Source organism: Erpetoichthys calabaricus, chromosome 18 (genome assembly GCF_900747795.2).
Source record: "Erpetoichthys calabaricus chromosome 18, fErpCal1.3, whole genome shotgun sequence".
Taxonomy (NCBI): Eukaryota; Metazoa; Chordata; class Cladistia; order Polypteriformes; family Polypteridae; genus Erpetoichthys; species Erpetoichthys calabaricus.
This window is the reverse complement of record NC_041411.2, coordinates 82,388,531-82,407,070: the sequence shown is the minus strand read 5'-3', so window position 1 is coordinate 82,407,070 and position 18,540 is coordinate 82,388,531. Positions and strand designations below refer to the sequence as shown.

Genomic DNA, 18,540 nt, shown 5'->3' with positions numbered 1-18,540 from the left:
TGTAGGGCGAGAAGAAAGTCAGAAAATCAGGACCCAAAGGCACGTAATGGATGTGCATAATATCACCATTTGCAGGGTCACAATGAAGATGTGACGATGTACGTTCCTGGGGAATTTTGAGAAGTTATCTTGGCAACGTCCAACAAAAATATCTCAATATGGCGCTGCCTATCAACACTCAGAATGGCGTCACAAAAAGACGGTTAAAAAAAACGGCAGCTTCTTCAGGAAATACTACAGGACACAAAGGTCTGGTCACATTCCCTGACTTCAGAAACTGCAGGTTAGCTGCCACAAGCCCCAGAAACTCATTAGAAAAGCCAGAAAAACGAATAAAACACGGCAATCACAACAGAAACAGGCCGCTTTGATTCACATACCAACTGAAACGTGAATTCGTTTCGCAGGCAATTTCAGAACTGCAAACTGCAAAAGAGCTTGGGGGTGGTTAAGGTTTTATAAGTGGAAAACAAACTCCTTTGCACTATCATCTTCACTGGTGTTCTTTTCCGTAACTGCGTAGTGCATCTAATTTGTTGTAACTTTATTTATCTAACTAACTAATTCATTCATTCATTAATTTAATGAAGTTGAACGCAGTGTTTATCTGCAAATTGAATTTCACGCAAATCGTTTAGCTCATCATTGCTTCTCCTATTAAAATGGGTGTAAGTCGTGTGGGTGGAGTGGTCATCTAAGCGGTTTACACCAAGGTACTTAGGCTGTTTAAAGGGCTTCATCTTGAATTCTAGCGTACGACTCGATAGAGATTTATCTGACAGGTGCTCTAAAGCACAGTATCTTAAAGTAGAATCACAAACCACCGTTGTATTAATGGAAATGGGTCACATGTGGTGTGTGAAGCGTCTCACCATGGCTTGTTTAAGTGACTGACATTACTCTGCCATGACGTGGCAGAGATTCTCCAAGGTCCACTATGACCATCAGTGGCGATCCCCCAAGGACCCCCCACCATCGGATGGTCGACACTTGACAGGGCAACACTGAGTCGGGATTTAAAAAAAAAAACAAAAAACAGAAGACACCCTGCTCTAAAGTGTCTGAATGTGGCTCAGGACCACTTCAGCCCAATTTAGCCACGGACGCTTTTTGTCAGTTATTAGTTGATTACCTTAAAGATTATTATTAACGGGGTACAGTAAGTGAGTGAGCTCTGGTGACATCTGAACTTGCTGTGTGTCCTAACGCTGACCGGTAAATACGAGTTAACTTGTAGTAGTCGATCTATAGATGGAAACCACCTACGAGTTATTTTATCAACCGTCTTCAGGGCTGTAGAATGAAATACAAGAATATTCGTGGGTGACACAAGTAAACAGAGGATAGTGGGCTTCTGAAATAACAATGAAAAATCTGCATGGTGTTACAAAACAGAGGATTTTGCTTTCTGTTCATTTGTTTTTCTTATTAGCCATATTTTAGATCACACTTATTTCTCAGAAAAATAATTTACATATGTAGAACCACAGCCCTCAATGATTAACATCTCATCACTAAACGCAACCTCTGATTGCAATCCAGTTGCCCAAAATGGAATTTGTTAGTCCAGCCGAGTTACCGCGTAGCTGGTGTGCACAAAGAATTTTTGGTTTTGTGCGTCATCTACAAGGCGACTCAAACTGATTTTTTTAAAAAGAAAATACATTTCTATTGCGGAGTTTTGCTTAAGAACAAAATGCATTTAATTAGTATATTAAAATAACACCCTGATGTTACATTATCACCAGGAACAGCAGCGGCTCTCAAGGTCGGTCCTGGAGGACCACTGTGGCTGCAGGTTTGTATCCCAATGGGTTTCATAATCAGTCAGCCATTTTATCTTATACTGCATTCAGAAAAGCACAGTAGTGTGAGATTTACATTTATAATACACTTAGAACCATCAGAATGTTTGCCATCGCACTTCTCTCTCAAGATATTTTCCTATTCATTCACCTTTTTTTCTGCATTAATTTAATTTTGATAATTCACACAAAATGGTAAAAGGCTGCAGCTACTCGTAAAGAACGACCAGGACAGTTGAGAAGTGGAGTGAAAATCATGATAAGGAAGATGAAAATCATAAAAATAAACATAAAAACATTAAAGGATCCCCATGTAACACACATACATGCTTACTAATAAAAATGCATTAATCCAGTTTTGTCTTTTTTGTAAACACAAAGGCTGGGTAGAATATCAGTTTATTTAATTAAGTTAGGAGACTAACTCAAAGTAAATATGGCTGGGATGAAAACCTTCAGCCACAGTGTGTCCTCCAGGCCTGAACTTAGGACCCTCTGATCGACAGCCTCGTGTCACCGTGGTAGTCACAGTTTTAACGCGTGCTTCACTATCGGCCATCTTGAGGTACTGGAGTGTCAGACTTGAAATACATACCCTTCCTTTTTCCACGAGGTTCGTGATCATGACAATGATGCCTGTGTTCTGCTCCCAAATCATTCTCCAGAAATCTTCAAAAGTGGATTTCAGGGGACCCTGGGTGGCAATGTATGCTTTTGACTTGTTGTAGCCCTACAGTTGGGAGGCAATAAAGAAATAAAACAATTCATTTACTTGAAAGAAGTCGTCAAGATGGCTTTACCTATTTCATGGTATTGGACTTATGAAAATCAAACCTCTACGACCAGACCTTCAATCCTGATTAAGTAAGCAGGGCTCTGAATTACAGGTGTTTATTTATTTGGCTGATGCCATAATCCAAGGCGACTTACACCATCGGAGACACAATTGTTTCCATCTCCTTTGTTTTTAATTTAAATTCTTGAATTTGGCCCTGTCTTGGATTCAGTGTTTGACTTTTGCAAATTTAATTACTAAAATACTGGTGGTGCTGACTGCATGGAGTGGCAGCAGGTTTGAAAAGTCATGGAGTCAGGAGATAAGGAGAAGTAGAAAATGGCCACAGTCAACTACTGGGGGATGGAGAACCCAGCAAACAGGCTGAGTGTGCAAAACCAAACTCGCAGTCCTGGGCGCAGCAAAAAAGTCAAAAACCAGGATGTAAGCCAAAAATAATGCATACAAAATAAAAATAAGAGATTTTTTAATTTGAATCCGCAAACTCGGACAAAGCAGAAAGTGGACAAGTGGAACTTCTATACCATCACACATCTCACACTCCCTCAGGCAACCATCAAAACAACCGTTAAAAGATGGCATCATGGGAAAATGCGATTTAAAAAATCATCAAAACGAGAAACATTCTGAGATAGTGAGTGTTGATAGATGAGGGGAAAAAAATAAATTCCTGTTTATTTATTTGGCTGACACGGCGACTTACATCATCTGAGGCACATTTGGTTCCACTTGTTTTGTTTTGTTTGTTTTGTTGTTCCAGTTGGGACACAGACAGGTGAAGAGATGCGCACACAATGGTGTCAGTAGTGGGATTTGAATCCACAACCTCAGGGTTTGAAGTGCAGGGATTTTAAATGATTTCAGCACAAGGCTGCAAACATAACAAAATGTGTAGAAAGTGAAGGGGTCCGGGTATTTTCTGAATCCTCTGCACTGTTTTGTGTAATGATAACAAATACAAACTTCACATTTAACTTTCAAGCACAGGGAAAAACTAAGTCCCCAGCGGGGTCCTGAAGGTCAAACAGAAGAACATTAATGGCTGCTCCTCAATGAATACTGTACTTTACCAGTCCACTTACATCAACATAATTGGCATTGATGTAGTCACTGTGCTTTGAGTCTTTCCCAGCTAAAGGCCGCAATTTCACCCGACTGTGGTCATCTGGAAACAGAAAAGGAAAGTTAAAGGAAGTTTGATGAAAACTGTTCACTCAGTTACATTTGATTATTTCACTCATAATAGTTACTGTAAATACATGAAATATGCCGCGTACAGGACTGAGATATGAAATGCGCCATGATGGAGTTGACAGGCACTGATTTATAGATAAATATGGAAACCTCTCTATAGTTATATAAAAATGCACAGATTGGATATGAACGGCACTACAAAGTAGACAAACCGATAACATGAAAGACTAATAGACTCACTTTAGGACAGAAAGTCAGACATACAGACAGGCACATCCATGTAAAAGAAGGTGACTGAATGAATTCAAGCCTCTCTTTACCGCCTTCCTTCATTTTGTCAGATAATCTCATCTGACGTTTTTTCTCCTTTTGTTCACTTGTCCCTTCATCCACCATCTTCTGAACTCGGCTTAACCCACTACAGTCATAAGCAACCAGGGCCTATCATGGTGGCACTGGACACAAACTGGGACCCTGCCCTGGACTGAGTAGCACGTCCATCTGAGGGTACACCAACTGACACCTGGCTGATTTAGAATTAGCCATCAACCAGACCTACACGTTTGGGAAATTCTGGAGGATAAGTGTAGCATCTGAAGAAAGAAATCCATGCAGACGCAAGAAAAACGTACAAATCTCACACAGAGTTGAGCCGGGCTCTTCAGCCTTGCCATGTCCAGTGTAATTCACTGCATTGTGAAATATAAATAGCATCTTTATCCTGAAGCACAGTGGCCAGCTTGGGCCCAAAGTAGAATCCAAATCTAGGGGGCTGCTTTGTAGTGATTTGCATGTTTTAGAACATTAGAAAAATTATGGCGAGAGCAGACCATTCAGCCCAAGAAGCTTGTCCATCCCATTGACCGAGATCATCCAAAATAACGTCAAGCCGAGATGTGAAGGTCCTTAAAGTCCTGCTCTCGACCACACTACTTGCTCATTTATTCCATGTACCCTGGCTCTTTGCATTTTGCAACACAACAAAATGTGAAACACGTGAAGGGTCTGGAGACTTTCTGAACCCACTGAAGATAGAACTTGCTGTACAAAATAATTGGATTAAAAGGAAAGGAAAAGCAGTAGAAGAGCAGTCACTGTGTACATTTAATCACTGTTATGGCTCAATGGTTTGGAGTATCACATTTGAATATTATTTAAATATTCATGACACCCCATAAAGACCCTGTGAAATATTACACAAATCTCATATTCATGAGCCCCTTGTGTGTGTGTGTGTGTGTGTGTGTGTGTGTGTATGGTTGAAATGTGAAGAATTCAACTGAGCTTATTGTGTGATACAACGGGGTCTCTCCTAACTTGAGTCCTGGCTGTCCTGAAAAGCACAGATGGGATCTGCTCATCCATGAAGCAGCAGGCACAGCTGCAGTGGAGGTGGCCCGCTTGTCAGAGGACACTCCTTGACTTCTTTCAGCTGCCCTGCAGCCATTCCCATAGAATCACAGGATGGTCACCAGTACTTGTGTCCTGGCACAGTGAGGTTTGGTTTCAAATGCAGATGAAACCCTCCTGGCCATCATTTTCGAATAATCACTGCTCATTATAGCAAACACTCTCTCTACAGCTGCCATTGTTTTGTGGACGTTACAACAGAGATAAAAATGAGTGGGATGTCAGAGAGAGAGAGAGAGATAAGCACAGGTTCAAGAACCAGACACCCTTTTGTGAAGTTCCGGCTGCTTCTGGATAAAATCAAATACTCTGCTGTCCAGACACACCGCACTCTGAATCAGCTAGAGCCACATTTATTATGTAATATGGGCAACACTACGGCTCAATGTTCACTGGCTTATTAGTTTTGCTTACCTGTTAGTTGTGGGCATTTCGATTCACTTTACGAATTTGATTCTTTCTACCTATTTAAGTGAATCAATTCTTTACTTCGTTTAGCTTGTTTGATTCATCAATATGGTTCAAGGTTGTGTCCTCTAATCACATTGCAAATATACAAAGTAATAATTCATGCATTATTATTAACATGCTGATAATTTATATGACATTGTCCTGCTTCAGTACACAAAGCATGACAACACAGTTAAAATAAGAAGGCATGTCAGAAAAACATAAGTGAATGAGAATTGTGCACCTTGTTCTCAGGTAATGAATCAGTTCACAAATCAAATGAATGAGAATCACGCACCTCGTTCTCGTACAGTGAGTCGTGAGGCTCGTCCTGGGGTAATGATTTGTTTGCAAAGCAAATGAACGTGTATTGTGAGACTCATTCTCAGGTTTGATTTTTTTGCAAATCAAATGAATGTAACTTGTGAGACTCACGGTAGTCATTCTGTTCAGAACGAGTGCCTTGTTCTCGAGTTGTCTCCACTGATTGAAATAACAAATATATAATTTAATAATTCATACATTATTATCTTATATATAAACATCTACACGTGGAAGTGTGTGTGTGTCTGTCTGGCCCAGAAGTGAGAGGTGGAGTCCTCTGAGGCAAAGCGAAACCTCTGAAGAAAGAATCACTGGCTTAGTGGCTAAATACACAAGTGAGGCGAGCACGTCGGCAAAAGGAAACCTCTGAAGAAAGACAGTCGCTTAGCTGCTAATACACAAACAATGCAAACACGTCGGCAACACGAGACCTCCTAGGAGAGAGACACCCAAAGTAGTTCCTTTCAAATACCTGACATTTCTACATTTTAATTTTTTTTCTGACTATTTCAATAGTTTCTAGGACCCACATGGGCTTACACAGCTAGTATATAATAAATGATAGATGCCAATAATTCATAGAATATCGGCCTGTTTCAGTACACAAAGTATGACCACTCTTAGACAAAACAGAAGAGAATCATATGCCTCATTCTCGGGTAATGATTCTTTCACAAATCAAATGAATGTGAATTGTGCTCAGTATTTTCGTGTATTGATTCAGTTTGAACTTAAAAGAATCAGTGAATAGCACATGCTGGTACAATCAATAAACCATAAACAAGGTATTAAAGTCAATTTTAAAGGTAATAATTGTTAGAATATTTTTATTCGTTGTAATTTTGTGTGACTAATTGTTGAATGTATAAAGTGACATAAACATATTAGTTTAATAATATGTTCATGTATTCTGTTTAAAACAATTCCAAAAACAAACTGCACCAGAAATAAACAAACCAACTCAAACATTGTAATAATATGTGTTGTTGTATTTCACTTGTATGGTAAACGAGAGAATCATCAGTGACAGATTTATGAACGACTCTACCTGCACACTGAAAGACGCTGACAACACGACACATAATACATGTCCGCACTCCTGACGAGCTCTGCTGAATCGATTTGCTTATGATGCTTGCGTATCGAGTCATCCGACTCACTGAAAAGAGTCGTTCAAAAAGAACAAATCGCTTGTGAGTTGCCCGTCACCATTGGCTGTTCTTGAATTAATTAGAAAGCGACTCTAACTGGCAGCTCCAAAAGAACTAAAATGTGTGAAAAAGCAATAGAGAAACAGCTCAGACCTACAGGCGACAATGTTGATGTATCTGTTCTTGTGCTTGTTGTCCGGGTGGTTTGAGTGTTCAGCTGTGATGTTCATGTCACCTGTACAACGCTGTACCTCCTAGAATAAAGAAGAAAGAGGAAACCATAAATGATTATTCTTAGTTACATTTTCACCCTCAGATGCAAATTATGAACAATGAAATCTTGAGGCCAAAACCTTAAAATACATAATCCTTTATTTTTGTTGTTTTCAAAAGCTTTAAAAAATGTAGACAATACTGGGCCAAAAATGGAAACCACAAAAGCACTGAATGAACATCACTGCATCGTAATTAGTCGCAGATCTTCTAACTGGATCTGCTAAGAAGGCTGACATGCTGAGCTGTCGCACGCTGATTGGCTTTTCTCATTCCTCCTTACCCGCACATAAACTGGCAGGCCTTGTTCTGCTTGTATTAAAAGTGTGTCTGACAGGAGTTAGGAGGTCACCACACCACGGAGGTGGCAGGGGACTGAGATGCACACACAGAATTTACTGCCAGGCTGCATTTATGGCGCCTTCACAAAGTCTTCAGACTCCTTCACTTTTTACACAAAATGTGAATAAAGTGATGGAGTCAGTAGGATTGACGCCTTCTGCTCAGGAGCTGGTGGTCCACGTTTTAGTTCAAGGTGTCTAGGAATTCTGACAGGTGGATTGGCCTCAGCCTGCTACTGCTACACAGACTCGTGGAGACGCACAGGCCAGCATGTGCCCATCGCTTTTCTGAATGGTGGTCACGGCAGTTAAATTCCATTCCCTTCGCTGCCTTAACCACACACTACTCCTTACAGATCACTGAAAACCTACCGCTGACTTGAATTTTGACAGACAAACACCAAGATGTCCTCCTTTCCTTCCTCACAATCAAATGTCCTGCTATCCTACATTAAAAATCTCATCTCCCTCCTTTAACAAGGCCATGCACTGCAGACTTTAACCCCCCAGAGAGGCCGTGATGGCTGATGACCTTCGTCTTTCCAAGTGTAAGCAGAGGGGTCAGCTTCCCAGCCCCTGTCATAACTCTCCAGCTGAGGTGTCGTGTGCTATTTAAACCTCAGGCAGCTTTTACACAAATGAGCCACCAGGGAGTCCTCCTGGTGCCTAAATACTGAGCAGCTGGTGCCAGTTCTGTCACACAGGGGGAGAAGACGGAGCTGCCTGACACAGGATGAGATGGGGGAACTCGCATCTGTTAGCTGTGGCCGCTCAGGACCTTCTGAGACGTATGATAAATAGACTTTATAAATAAATGTGTTATCGGGGTGTGCAATTGAGGCCAAAAGCGTACATCCATGTGGGCCACAGACGTTCAAACTCGGTGTTTTGCAGCTCTCCACATGTCACGTTTCCATACATTCCCTGTTCATTAGGGCACCTGCTTTATTTCCTTGAGTCGTTACATCAAAGTGATAGCTAAGAGATAGATTTATTTCACTCTTTTATTTCTAAAGGTTGTCTGTCACAGAAAAACCTGAGATCCACTTGTGATGCTGCGATGCCTGAAGCTACAGGCACACCTGCATGTCGTGACGCTAGTAGTTTGTAACCGAGGATGGACTAAGGCAAGCGAGGACACAGAACAGTGTTAGGTGGCGCAGTGATAGCGCTGCTGCCTCAGAATAAGGAGCCCAGGGTTCACGTCCCGAGTCCTCCCAGCATACACTTTGCATGTTTTCCCCGTGTCTGTGTGGGTTTGCTCCGGTATTCTCCACATTCTAAAGGCATGAAGGTAAGGTGAATTGACCCTAGTGTGTTTCTGGTGTGTGTGTGTGTGTGTGTGTGGGAGGTCACCTTGTGATAGACTGGTGCCCTGTCCAGAGTTTGTTCCTGCCTTGTGGTATATGCTAGATGGGATAGGCTCCATCACCCCCTGAGACTCAGGTCTGGATTAAGCGGGTAGAAAATGACATCACATGGCAAAAACAGTGTCACTGTAATGGTGCAGTTAAACACCATTAATAAATAAATGTCCATAAAAACAATGCGGGTTTAGTATCCAATAAATAATTAAAATTCATAAACCTGTTAGAGAACTAGAAGTCCCGTACACAGAGCAGAAATCCTTACGCACTTCCCAGTACCTCATCTGTCAATGGAGCCCTCGTCGGGTACTTCGCCCCGTCACCCCCAAGGAGACCCACCGACTCAGTGTTCATTCCATCAGCTCTGTCCCTGCGCTGCCGCTTGTATGTGACTGTCCACAGTTCCTATTCTGAGAAGCACCGCATACACCCTCCATCCCAGAACTTGGACCCTTGGACTCCTTCTTCTGCCTCCTCCCGTCAGCACTCACAGAAAGATGGCCATGATGTGTCCCCTGCCCCTACTCTCCATGAGGACCCAGAAAGACGTCCTCTCTCACAGTTCAGCACTTTCTTTTCTCTGTCTCCCTTCGTTCCATTTCTCTGTCCCTACTCTGCCTTTACTCAGCCTTTTCTACCTGCTAGTGCAGGTGTTGTACTCCCTGACCCACGGAACTGCTAAAGAGGGGTGGCGGCACTAATCACCAACCTGCATGTGCATACACTTGGGTGCATAAGTGTTTGGACTTTGAAGCAACTTTTGTAAATTTCTCTCTGTATGCCACCACAATGGATTTGAAGTTAAAGAATCAAGATGTGACAGAAGTACTGTATAGACTTGCAGCTTTAATTTAAGGGGTTCAACAAACGCATCGCATTAAGCCATTTTTCACAGTAATCAGTCCATTCCTCCATTAGTGCTCAGTCACTGCATGACTTTCCTTGCACCTACACTTCTAACAGGGTATCAGGGTATCACCACTTCCATGCTAAAAATACACCTTGTCGTTCTGCCTCGGCCCTAAGGAACTCCAGGCCACACCACTGGACCCTGAACCTTGATCTTTGGTCCTAATTGAGGGTTAATGCGGTGATACATGTGACATGAATTGGACGTGCGGGCTCCTCACATACCTGGAATTGGGCTTTGGGACTTTCTCAGGGCAAACGGCAGTGCAGCCACGCGCCACGGCTAACACGCTGGCACACCAAAAAACTGGACACATGAGAGGAGACCGTTCAGTCCATTTTCTGTTTGTTCATTTAGCTCATAGCTAAGCTGTTCCAATGCCTCATCCAAATATCCTCCTAGAGGCCATCTTCATTTGTGGGGCCACGACTGTAGTTTACTCTTTTATAAATGATAAAAGTCTTTTACATCTGGGTGGGGATTGAATGTCATTTCGCTGTTTGTGCTTAATTTGAAGTAAATGGTCGTATCAGTGTGTTATTACTTGTTTGATTAGGAGAATGCTATTGTATTGTTCTGTTTTTTGATAGGACAAACAGAAATTTATTTTATGGCACACAGTCCTTTCCACAGGATGAATGAACAGTCGTTCTGTCAGCTCAGCCATTTTAACAGCTTGTGGGCCACTGATGAAACCAAATGACCCACATGAATAAAAAAGTGTGTTACTTGGTGGCTACAAACAGAAGGAAGCTTAGCCCATACTCCACAATGCTTATGAAGGGAATATTAATAAAAAAAAGCATGTGTCATATTCAAGCTGAAATTCATACCTCAAAGTCCTCTGAAAAGCCATGCTGATTATTGGAGTAAAGGTCGCCGATATGCTTCATGAACTGCTTGACTGGCACGGCTTCCATGTCATCTGAAAATCAAAAAGGGTGGAGGGTTACTAGAGACAGGGGGCCCAACAGCACCGACTTGTTACAGAACTGCAGATGGGGAATGTGACGCTCTTTATAGCTCCTCCACTTGATCGCTCGAGAGTTTTGAGCCGACGTACAACAAAGAATGAGCGCAGGAGCAGAAATGAACCCTGAAGAAGACACCACTAGCTGGGCAAAGGCCACATAAAAAAATCCCACTCCAGAGATTCACATACAATTTTTATCCATATTATACAATTGTTTAAGCTGTGAAAGGTGCTATATTTAATGTAAACTGATTGGCACTGAGGATGGAGAAGCACAGCAGGGGACACCCAAGTAAAAGCCTAATTTAGCAGGCCGTGTGAGCACCACAGACACTCTGCTGACAAATCTCTTGAGAAGCACAGAAGATATCCTACAGTAGAAAATAAAAAGATTTGAGGTGACAGACATAGTATAAAGCAAGAAGCAGCTTTTCATGTCATTCGCATGGCCTCATTTGAAAGAAGTCACATCAATGTTCTTGTTAACGCATCCCACCCCTGAAGAAGATGCACTGGGGCGGCCCAAAGCCGACTTCTGCAATCACACCTTGCATTTATGAACTTATTACCTAAAAGCCTAAGTGCACATTGAGATCTTAAGATGCCAGCCTACATTCCAAGGCTTAACAAAATAACAGCGGAAGGTCGATCTTCCAGTTACAGGGCCCTGAAGCTGTGGAATGATCTGCCTGCTAAAATAAGAGATGCCCCCTCAGTCTCAGGCTGAAGACTCCTGACTTTAGTCCAGCATACCCTGACTAGAGCTGCTGATTAGCTGTGCAGCTGTATTTCTGTTTGTTAGTCATTTGTACAGAAGTATAAATAACACAATATTTATAAATCGTTACTAACCCTCCTCTGTCCTGTTTCTCCCCTCGGTATCCTGATGTGACACTTGGTGCCACTACTGCCAGGATGTTCTCCTGCATAATGAAAACTCATTTCAGATGGAAAGATTGTCTTGTCGGATTGGCCAGCCAGCACAGACTCCACTATAGAATGACCAGCAGGTGGTGGAAGCTCAGTTGGCCGAGGTCTCCAGGACTCTCACTTCAGGTTTGACTTTCTCTTTTACAGTTTTAATCTCCTCTTATGTCAAATGGCCACCAACAAATTAATGGACAGATATTGTTGGTTCCTGTTTCAGTTTATTCAGTTTCTACCTTGTTCTCTGTGTGCTTTAACAAGTCTGTATTTATACGTACCAGCTCTATATTTAGTGAAGGGTGCTATATAAAAATAAGTTGTATTGTGTTGCTCAGAGGGGCTGGAACACACACACACACACATTAGTGTTTTATTATGTAGTAGATACTGTCACTCACATACACACGCTATTGAAGTGTGAGGAAAGCTCAGCACACGAGGTAAACTGGGGGACAGATGAGCATCACACACAGCTACTAACCTCTCTTCCACTTCTAGCCCTATGGTGCAGAAGAAGCCCCCTAAACGACGAGTGACATCCCTTCTAGTTTGCCACCAAAGCCCCAGCCTTTCTAGTCACCCCACTGTAAAAGAAATAATGGAAGCGGAAATCAGCGATCATTCCAAGGGTCACAAATGTTGGCGCCACACTGCCTGTAGAAGCACCTCTAAAATGATCATTAATGATCACTGAATGGTTTGCATTCTTTTTTTTTAATAATAATTTAATTGTTGCTATTAAAAGGGAATCTCAGGATTCAGACAGTATTGGGACCCCTTCACTTTCTGTACACTTTATTGTGTTGTAGATTTAATTTAAAATTGCACATTTAGTAAAAATGAAAACATGAAACCCCTCACTCCTAAGTACTGAGACCCTTCATTCAGTACTTTGTAGAAGCCCCTTTGGCAACACCTCCACGCTCAAGTCTTCTTGGGTAGGACACTACAAGCTTTGCACACCTGGATTTGGCCAGTTTACCCCATTCTGATCCTCTCCAGCTCCATTAGATTGTCATCTTCAGGCCTCTCCACACATGTTGTATGGGGTTTAAGTCAGGGCCACTCAAGGACACTCAGTGACTTGTCCCGAAGCCACTCCAGTGTTGTTTTGGCTGCATGCTTCAGGTCATTGTCACTATGAAAGGGGAACTGTCACCCCAGATTGAGGTGGCATGCACTCCGGAGCAGGTTGTCTTCAAGGACCTCATCCTTCCCTTAATTCTGAGCTGTTCCCTGTCCCTGCACTCCAATAGCTTGATGCTGTCAACACCAAACTTCAACATAGGGATGGCATTAGGCAGGTGATGAGCAGTGCCAGGTCTTCGCTGCCAGACAGAGTTCTGCCCAGTTAATTTTGTATTGTCTCATCAGACTGGAGAATCTTGTTCCCCTTGCTCTCAGACACCTTTGAACTGTCACATGCCTTTTACTCGAGGGTAGCTTACGTCTGGCCATAGATGGAGTATTGCTAAGATCTTCATCCTTCCAGCAGGTTCTTCAATCTCACCAGAGGACTTCTGAAATCCTCTAAATGCAGTTTGGCAAACTCCAAGCTAGTGTGCTGAAAAGTCTCCTCTTGCTTGTTATATTGTGTTATGTCCTCTATCTCGTCTCGTTGTGACTGGTGATCAGGCCAGTGACGGCCGGTTTAACAATGGAGCTGCAGGTGTATCTGGCTGCACAGTCAGAAGGTGCAGGTGCCGTGTGCTGCTGTGCAAAAGAGCGGTCACACTACTCTGCCTCTTCCATTTCGGTGAGCTCCGCAGGCTCCTGACAAATCCACGTGGTCCTCAGAACACTGACTTTGTGACATTTCTAAAATGCCACCTCATGCAAAATAAACTTTCAGCCCGCTGTGTCCATGTTTACTAGCTATTGATGATTTGTTTTCTTTTGCATCATCTGAAATGTCAAAGCTCAGCGTCGCTTCAGTGTTTTATTTGTTAACCGTCAATTACGGCAAGTGATGACAGAACGCTGAAACACTGGCAGGTTAATCGAGGTGCAGCGATTTCCAACTAGTAAATAAGACGCTGCTAATTACATGAATAATTCAAGATTGCCAGTCCCAGAACCCTCTGTTTCACTGTGAAATACTGATAAACTGCATAATTGTTCAAAATGGCAAAACACCTGCAAATGATGTGAAAAATGTTTTGCTTCAGAGACGAGACCTGTGGTGGAGAGTGGATTATATTTAAATTGCTGATTCAGTGTTTAGATGGCATTATACTAGAAAATGCAGAATTGATTATCTGTACATTTGCATTCAAAGGTGATTAAAAAAAAAACTCTTAAGCCAAAAAACTAATGGAAGGTGTGTGGGATTCACCTTCATGTACAGTACACCTCTTAAAAGTGCCATAAGTGCACTGCGCTACCAGCGACCAAGTTACTATAGTAATAAGAAACACCAACCCACTCACACCTGAACATTCTTAACGTTGGACCAGGAAGCTCTAAAACAAGTTACATGGTTTTTTGCCACTAGCTGTGCTACCCATCTAGGAAGGGGCTGAAATCTAAATAATCATCGTGGGCCTCATCGTTAATGTTTGCCCTGCACCATCTATTGCAGTGTACTTTGTATAGCATGCAGTAATAACATGCATTGCATTTGTCATTCCAACAGATGGCACACCACAGGCATTGGCACTGCTTTTATGAATTTCGTACCAAATGGCATATAAAAGACACATCTGAGCCAGATGGACACAGATACACTCACAGGGGTGGATTAGGGTTCAAATACTAATATTAAAAATAAGTAAATATTCACATATATTTAAAGATAGAACAATGCACTTAGAACACTTAACCTAAGTGACACATATGTTTGTACTTAATGCGACTTTGAAAGCATTGTTATTATTAACTAGCTGTGCTACTTATCTAAGACAGGATGAAATCTAAATAATCAAAGTAGACCCCGGCATATTCAGCATTAACATTTAAAGTGCACCATCTATTGAAATGTTTTTTGTAATGATAATAGTAATAAAATGCTCAACCATTTTCATTCCAACAGATGGCACATCGCTGCTTTTACAAATCCTATACCCAATGGTATGAAACAGAGACACAGCCCTGGGTGGACACACACAGACCCTTGTTTTAATGGCTGTATGAGGTTGTACCGATTGTCTTCTTTTATTGTTTTTGTATGTTGCTGCTATTGTTTTACTGTCACTTGTTTGAAGCACAAAAAAGCAGAACTTCACTGCACTGAATACACAACAAGAAACTGCAAAGGGCTTTGAGCAGGGAGGTGGGTGCTGTAAAGGGCGAGTCGTCACAGTGGACCGTGGTGTGTTTTAGTCAGCAGTAGGCGGCGATCTGACAAACTTTGGTCAAGCAGACGAAACCAAGTGCTGAGTCCGAGTGAAACTGTGACCAACGCAAGTTACACAAATTAAAATGATATGCCAACGCTACAGTAAAATTTACCAAGCATTTCCACGTAGCATTGAAGATAAGGTGCTTGTTATCATGCCATTTGCATTTTTATACCCTAAAAACTTCAGAAGAGGGGCTGCTGCTTTTTAGCATGTGGCACCACAAAGCATTCAAGAAAGGAAGAAGGTTTCAGGGATGTGATGAGGGGGCTTTGTGTCGACTCCTTCCTGCTTTCTTGCTTGCATCACGACACACGGTGAGTGCCGAATTGCCGTTAATAATAATAAGAATTCTTTGCATTTATCTAGCGCTTTTCTCACTACTCAAAGCGCTTAGCAGTTGCAGGTTAAGGGCCTTGCTCAAGGGCCCAACAGAGCAGAGTGCCTTTTGGTATTTTACGGGATTCGAACCGGCAACCTTCCGTTGGCGCCGACCTTCTCAGCGATGGGGTGTGGGGCTCAAACTGCAGTGTCAAATGGCAAATTATTTATTGTATCTAAAGACGCAATTGAAAAATAACGATTTCCAGTGAATTAGACCATTATGAAAGACCTGTTATGTTTGTCGCTCTATTTTAACAGCTTAATTAAAAAATGAAATCCAATCCATTGTGCAGCTGTATGTTTTTTTTTTTTTAATTATCATAATTTTTTTTCCTTCTAAACGTCTAACAGCCAGCTGTGTTGTCTCACACAATGAAAACAGAAAAGGAATCCTGCCACTTTAGACCAAAAAAAAAAACAATGACACTTTACAATCAGAAGAACTGGAGCCCTGCTACTCCTCAGCTGCAATTTGGAAAAAATCAAAATAGGAGACCATGTGCTGTGAGCCCACCCCGCACTGGTGCCCACCCTATAGCAGAAGAAGTCGAATCAAGTGACAGGTTGGACGAAATAAATGAAACATCTGAGGTGTCTGGATAAGTTTAAAATGTATGGCCTTCTCCTGAGGTAGCCGCAGTAGCTCTATAAATAACGCTGGTGACACTGGGGGGTGGACTGGGGGTGCAAGTCCCTTATAATTAGAAAGATTCAAGCAAGTACATTGAGGAATTGTGCTCTTTAAGGCAGCGCTTCTCCACTTCCTGGGGTCCAAATGTCTCCCTTAGTGAATCAAACGCGATTGTCTGAGTGATGTGGGGATCGAGTGTGATCGTCAGGGCAGTGGGGGGGATTGAGCAGAATCGTCACAGAGGCGGGTCATCAGAGTATCGAGTCTAATCGTGGGAACATTGAGGTCATCGGATCAATAGGGGGGGTCGAGCGTGACCGTCAGAATGGTGACCCACCACGACACACTGCCATTATAAACACTGCTTGAAGGTATTATAAAGCATTGACACACTAAATATAGCAGGAAAAAAAAACGTAAACGCTGTTTATATTTCAGCTCATCGAGTTCCAGAAATGAATAGCAAACCTTTCTGGTCGCATGTTTTCACTTTGTCATTATGGGTTATTGATTGTAGATTGATAGACAAAAATGACAAATGTATCCACTTAAAAATAAGTGTGCAACACAATAAAGTGTGCAGAAAGTGAAGGGGTCTCAGTACTTTCTGAATCTGCTGTACATTTACAATGGAGCTTTGTAAAATCATCTGTGCTCACCCTCTTCATTTCTTGGGTGTACGGATTTAAACATTTTGAGATAATTGTTTTTCCTTCTTTCAGCAGCACGAGTGACAGGAGTCCCAAAGTTTCAAGTCACTTCATTAATATCCGTAACAAGTGCTGGAATACTCAGTTATCATCTGCCATCAGAAACGCTTGCCTAGCTTTTTATTGTTAAACAGGAGGATGAATAAATAGATAAAATGGAGCAGGGAGTCCAGCTACAGATCCTGGAGTGGTCTCAGTGCAGGTGGGCTTTCATTCCAGCCCCATTTTTCCTACTGCTGCTAACAGATGAACCTCTTTGCTTCAATTTTAATTGACTTGCGTTTTAAGATTCAGAACCCATTAACAGTTTCTTGTTTTCTTAAGAAGAAGCCAAACAAGAAGAAGCAGCAAAGCAAACCAACAGGTGACCAGATGAGGCCGATCTCTTCTGGACCTGCGTGTCCCTTATGCAGTCACTCATTTTCTAACCTGCTTGTTCTTGAACAGGGTCACTGGGGGGCTGCTGGAGCCTGTCTCAGCTAGCATAGGGCACAAGGCAGGAATAAACCCTGGACAGGACGCCGGTACATCGCACGGCAAACACACACACCAGAGCCAATTTAGTAACCACAATGCACCTGACCTGCATGTCTTTGGATTGTGGGAGCAAACCCATGCAGACATGGGGAGAACATGCAAACTCCATGCAGGGGGGACCCGGGACGCAAATCCAGGTCTCCTTACTTTGAGGCAGCAATACTACCACTGCGTCACCGTGCCATCCATGTCCATTATACAATATCCATAAATCAAACCATCCTTCCATTTTCTAAACCCACTTATCCAGGGTAGGGTCACAGGGTCATACGCAATGCATGGGAGCTGGCACAATTCAAAAGTTTTCCTCTGAAGAAGATCCAAATGTTTTGGAGCAGACTGCCACTGGACAGGAGACATGGGTCCATCACAGTGGGAGACAAGGCATGCAGTGGAAACACTCGTCTTCTCCAGTAAAGAAGAGGTTCAAGCGACAACCCTCAGCTGCAAGAAAATCAAGATGACCCTCTTTTGGGACATGAAGGGTCCTATTCCGGTGCATTTTCAGGGACTCCGGCAATCAGTGACAAGTACAACACACTGTGCTACGCTTAGAGAGAAAATGAAACCTGCACTTCGCAGCAAAAGAAGAGGAATGCTGTCAAAACGGTCTTGCTGCTCAATGACAACGCATCTCCCCGTGCAGTAGCTGCAATGGTGGAGACGACGTCTTCCACATCCACGTTACAGCCCTGAACCAGCACCATGCGGCCATCACATCTTTGGTCCACTTAAAAAGGCCGCAGGTTCACATCTGATGACGAGGATTCAGATTCTGGAGGAGCAGCAGCCGCCAAGAAGCTTCTTGTTCCCAAAGAAGAATTCAGTGGAACAATACAAGCAGTGCATGGATGGACCTGCCGGCAGACGATGTGGAGACAGAAGTGATAGACCCGTCATGTTCATCTGCTCACCGTTAGCGGTACTAAAGGGTAAAGCCACCTTTACTTTTTGACTCTCCCTCAAAAGAAAATCTGCTTTAATTTAGTATGGAAGACAAACTACTGCGAAACACTGAT

General features: G+C 42.6%; 1 protein-coding gene across 2 annotated transcripts in view; it reads right to left on the bottom strand.

Annotated features, from left to right (window-relative positions):
- Window positions 1–18,540, bottom strand: part of ptprga (protein tyrosine phosphatase receptor type Ga) — a 411,465-nt gene that overhangs the window by 22,997 nt on the left and 369,928 nt on the right. For both annotated transcript variants that reach the window (XM_051921188.1, XM_028825125.2), the window contains 4 exons: window positions 10,855–10,946; window positions 7,288–7,384; window positions 3,684–3,766; window positions 2,401–2,535 (listed from right to left, as the gene is read on the bottom strand). In XM_051921188.1, coding sequence (XP_051777148.1) covers window positions 2,401–2,535; window positions 3,684–3,766; window positions 7,288–7,384; window positions 10,855–10,946 — 407 coding nt within the window. The remainder of the gene's footprint in view (window positions 1–2,400; window positions 2,536–3,683; window positions 3,767–7,287; window positions 7,385–10,854; window positions 10,947–18,540) is intronic.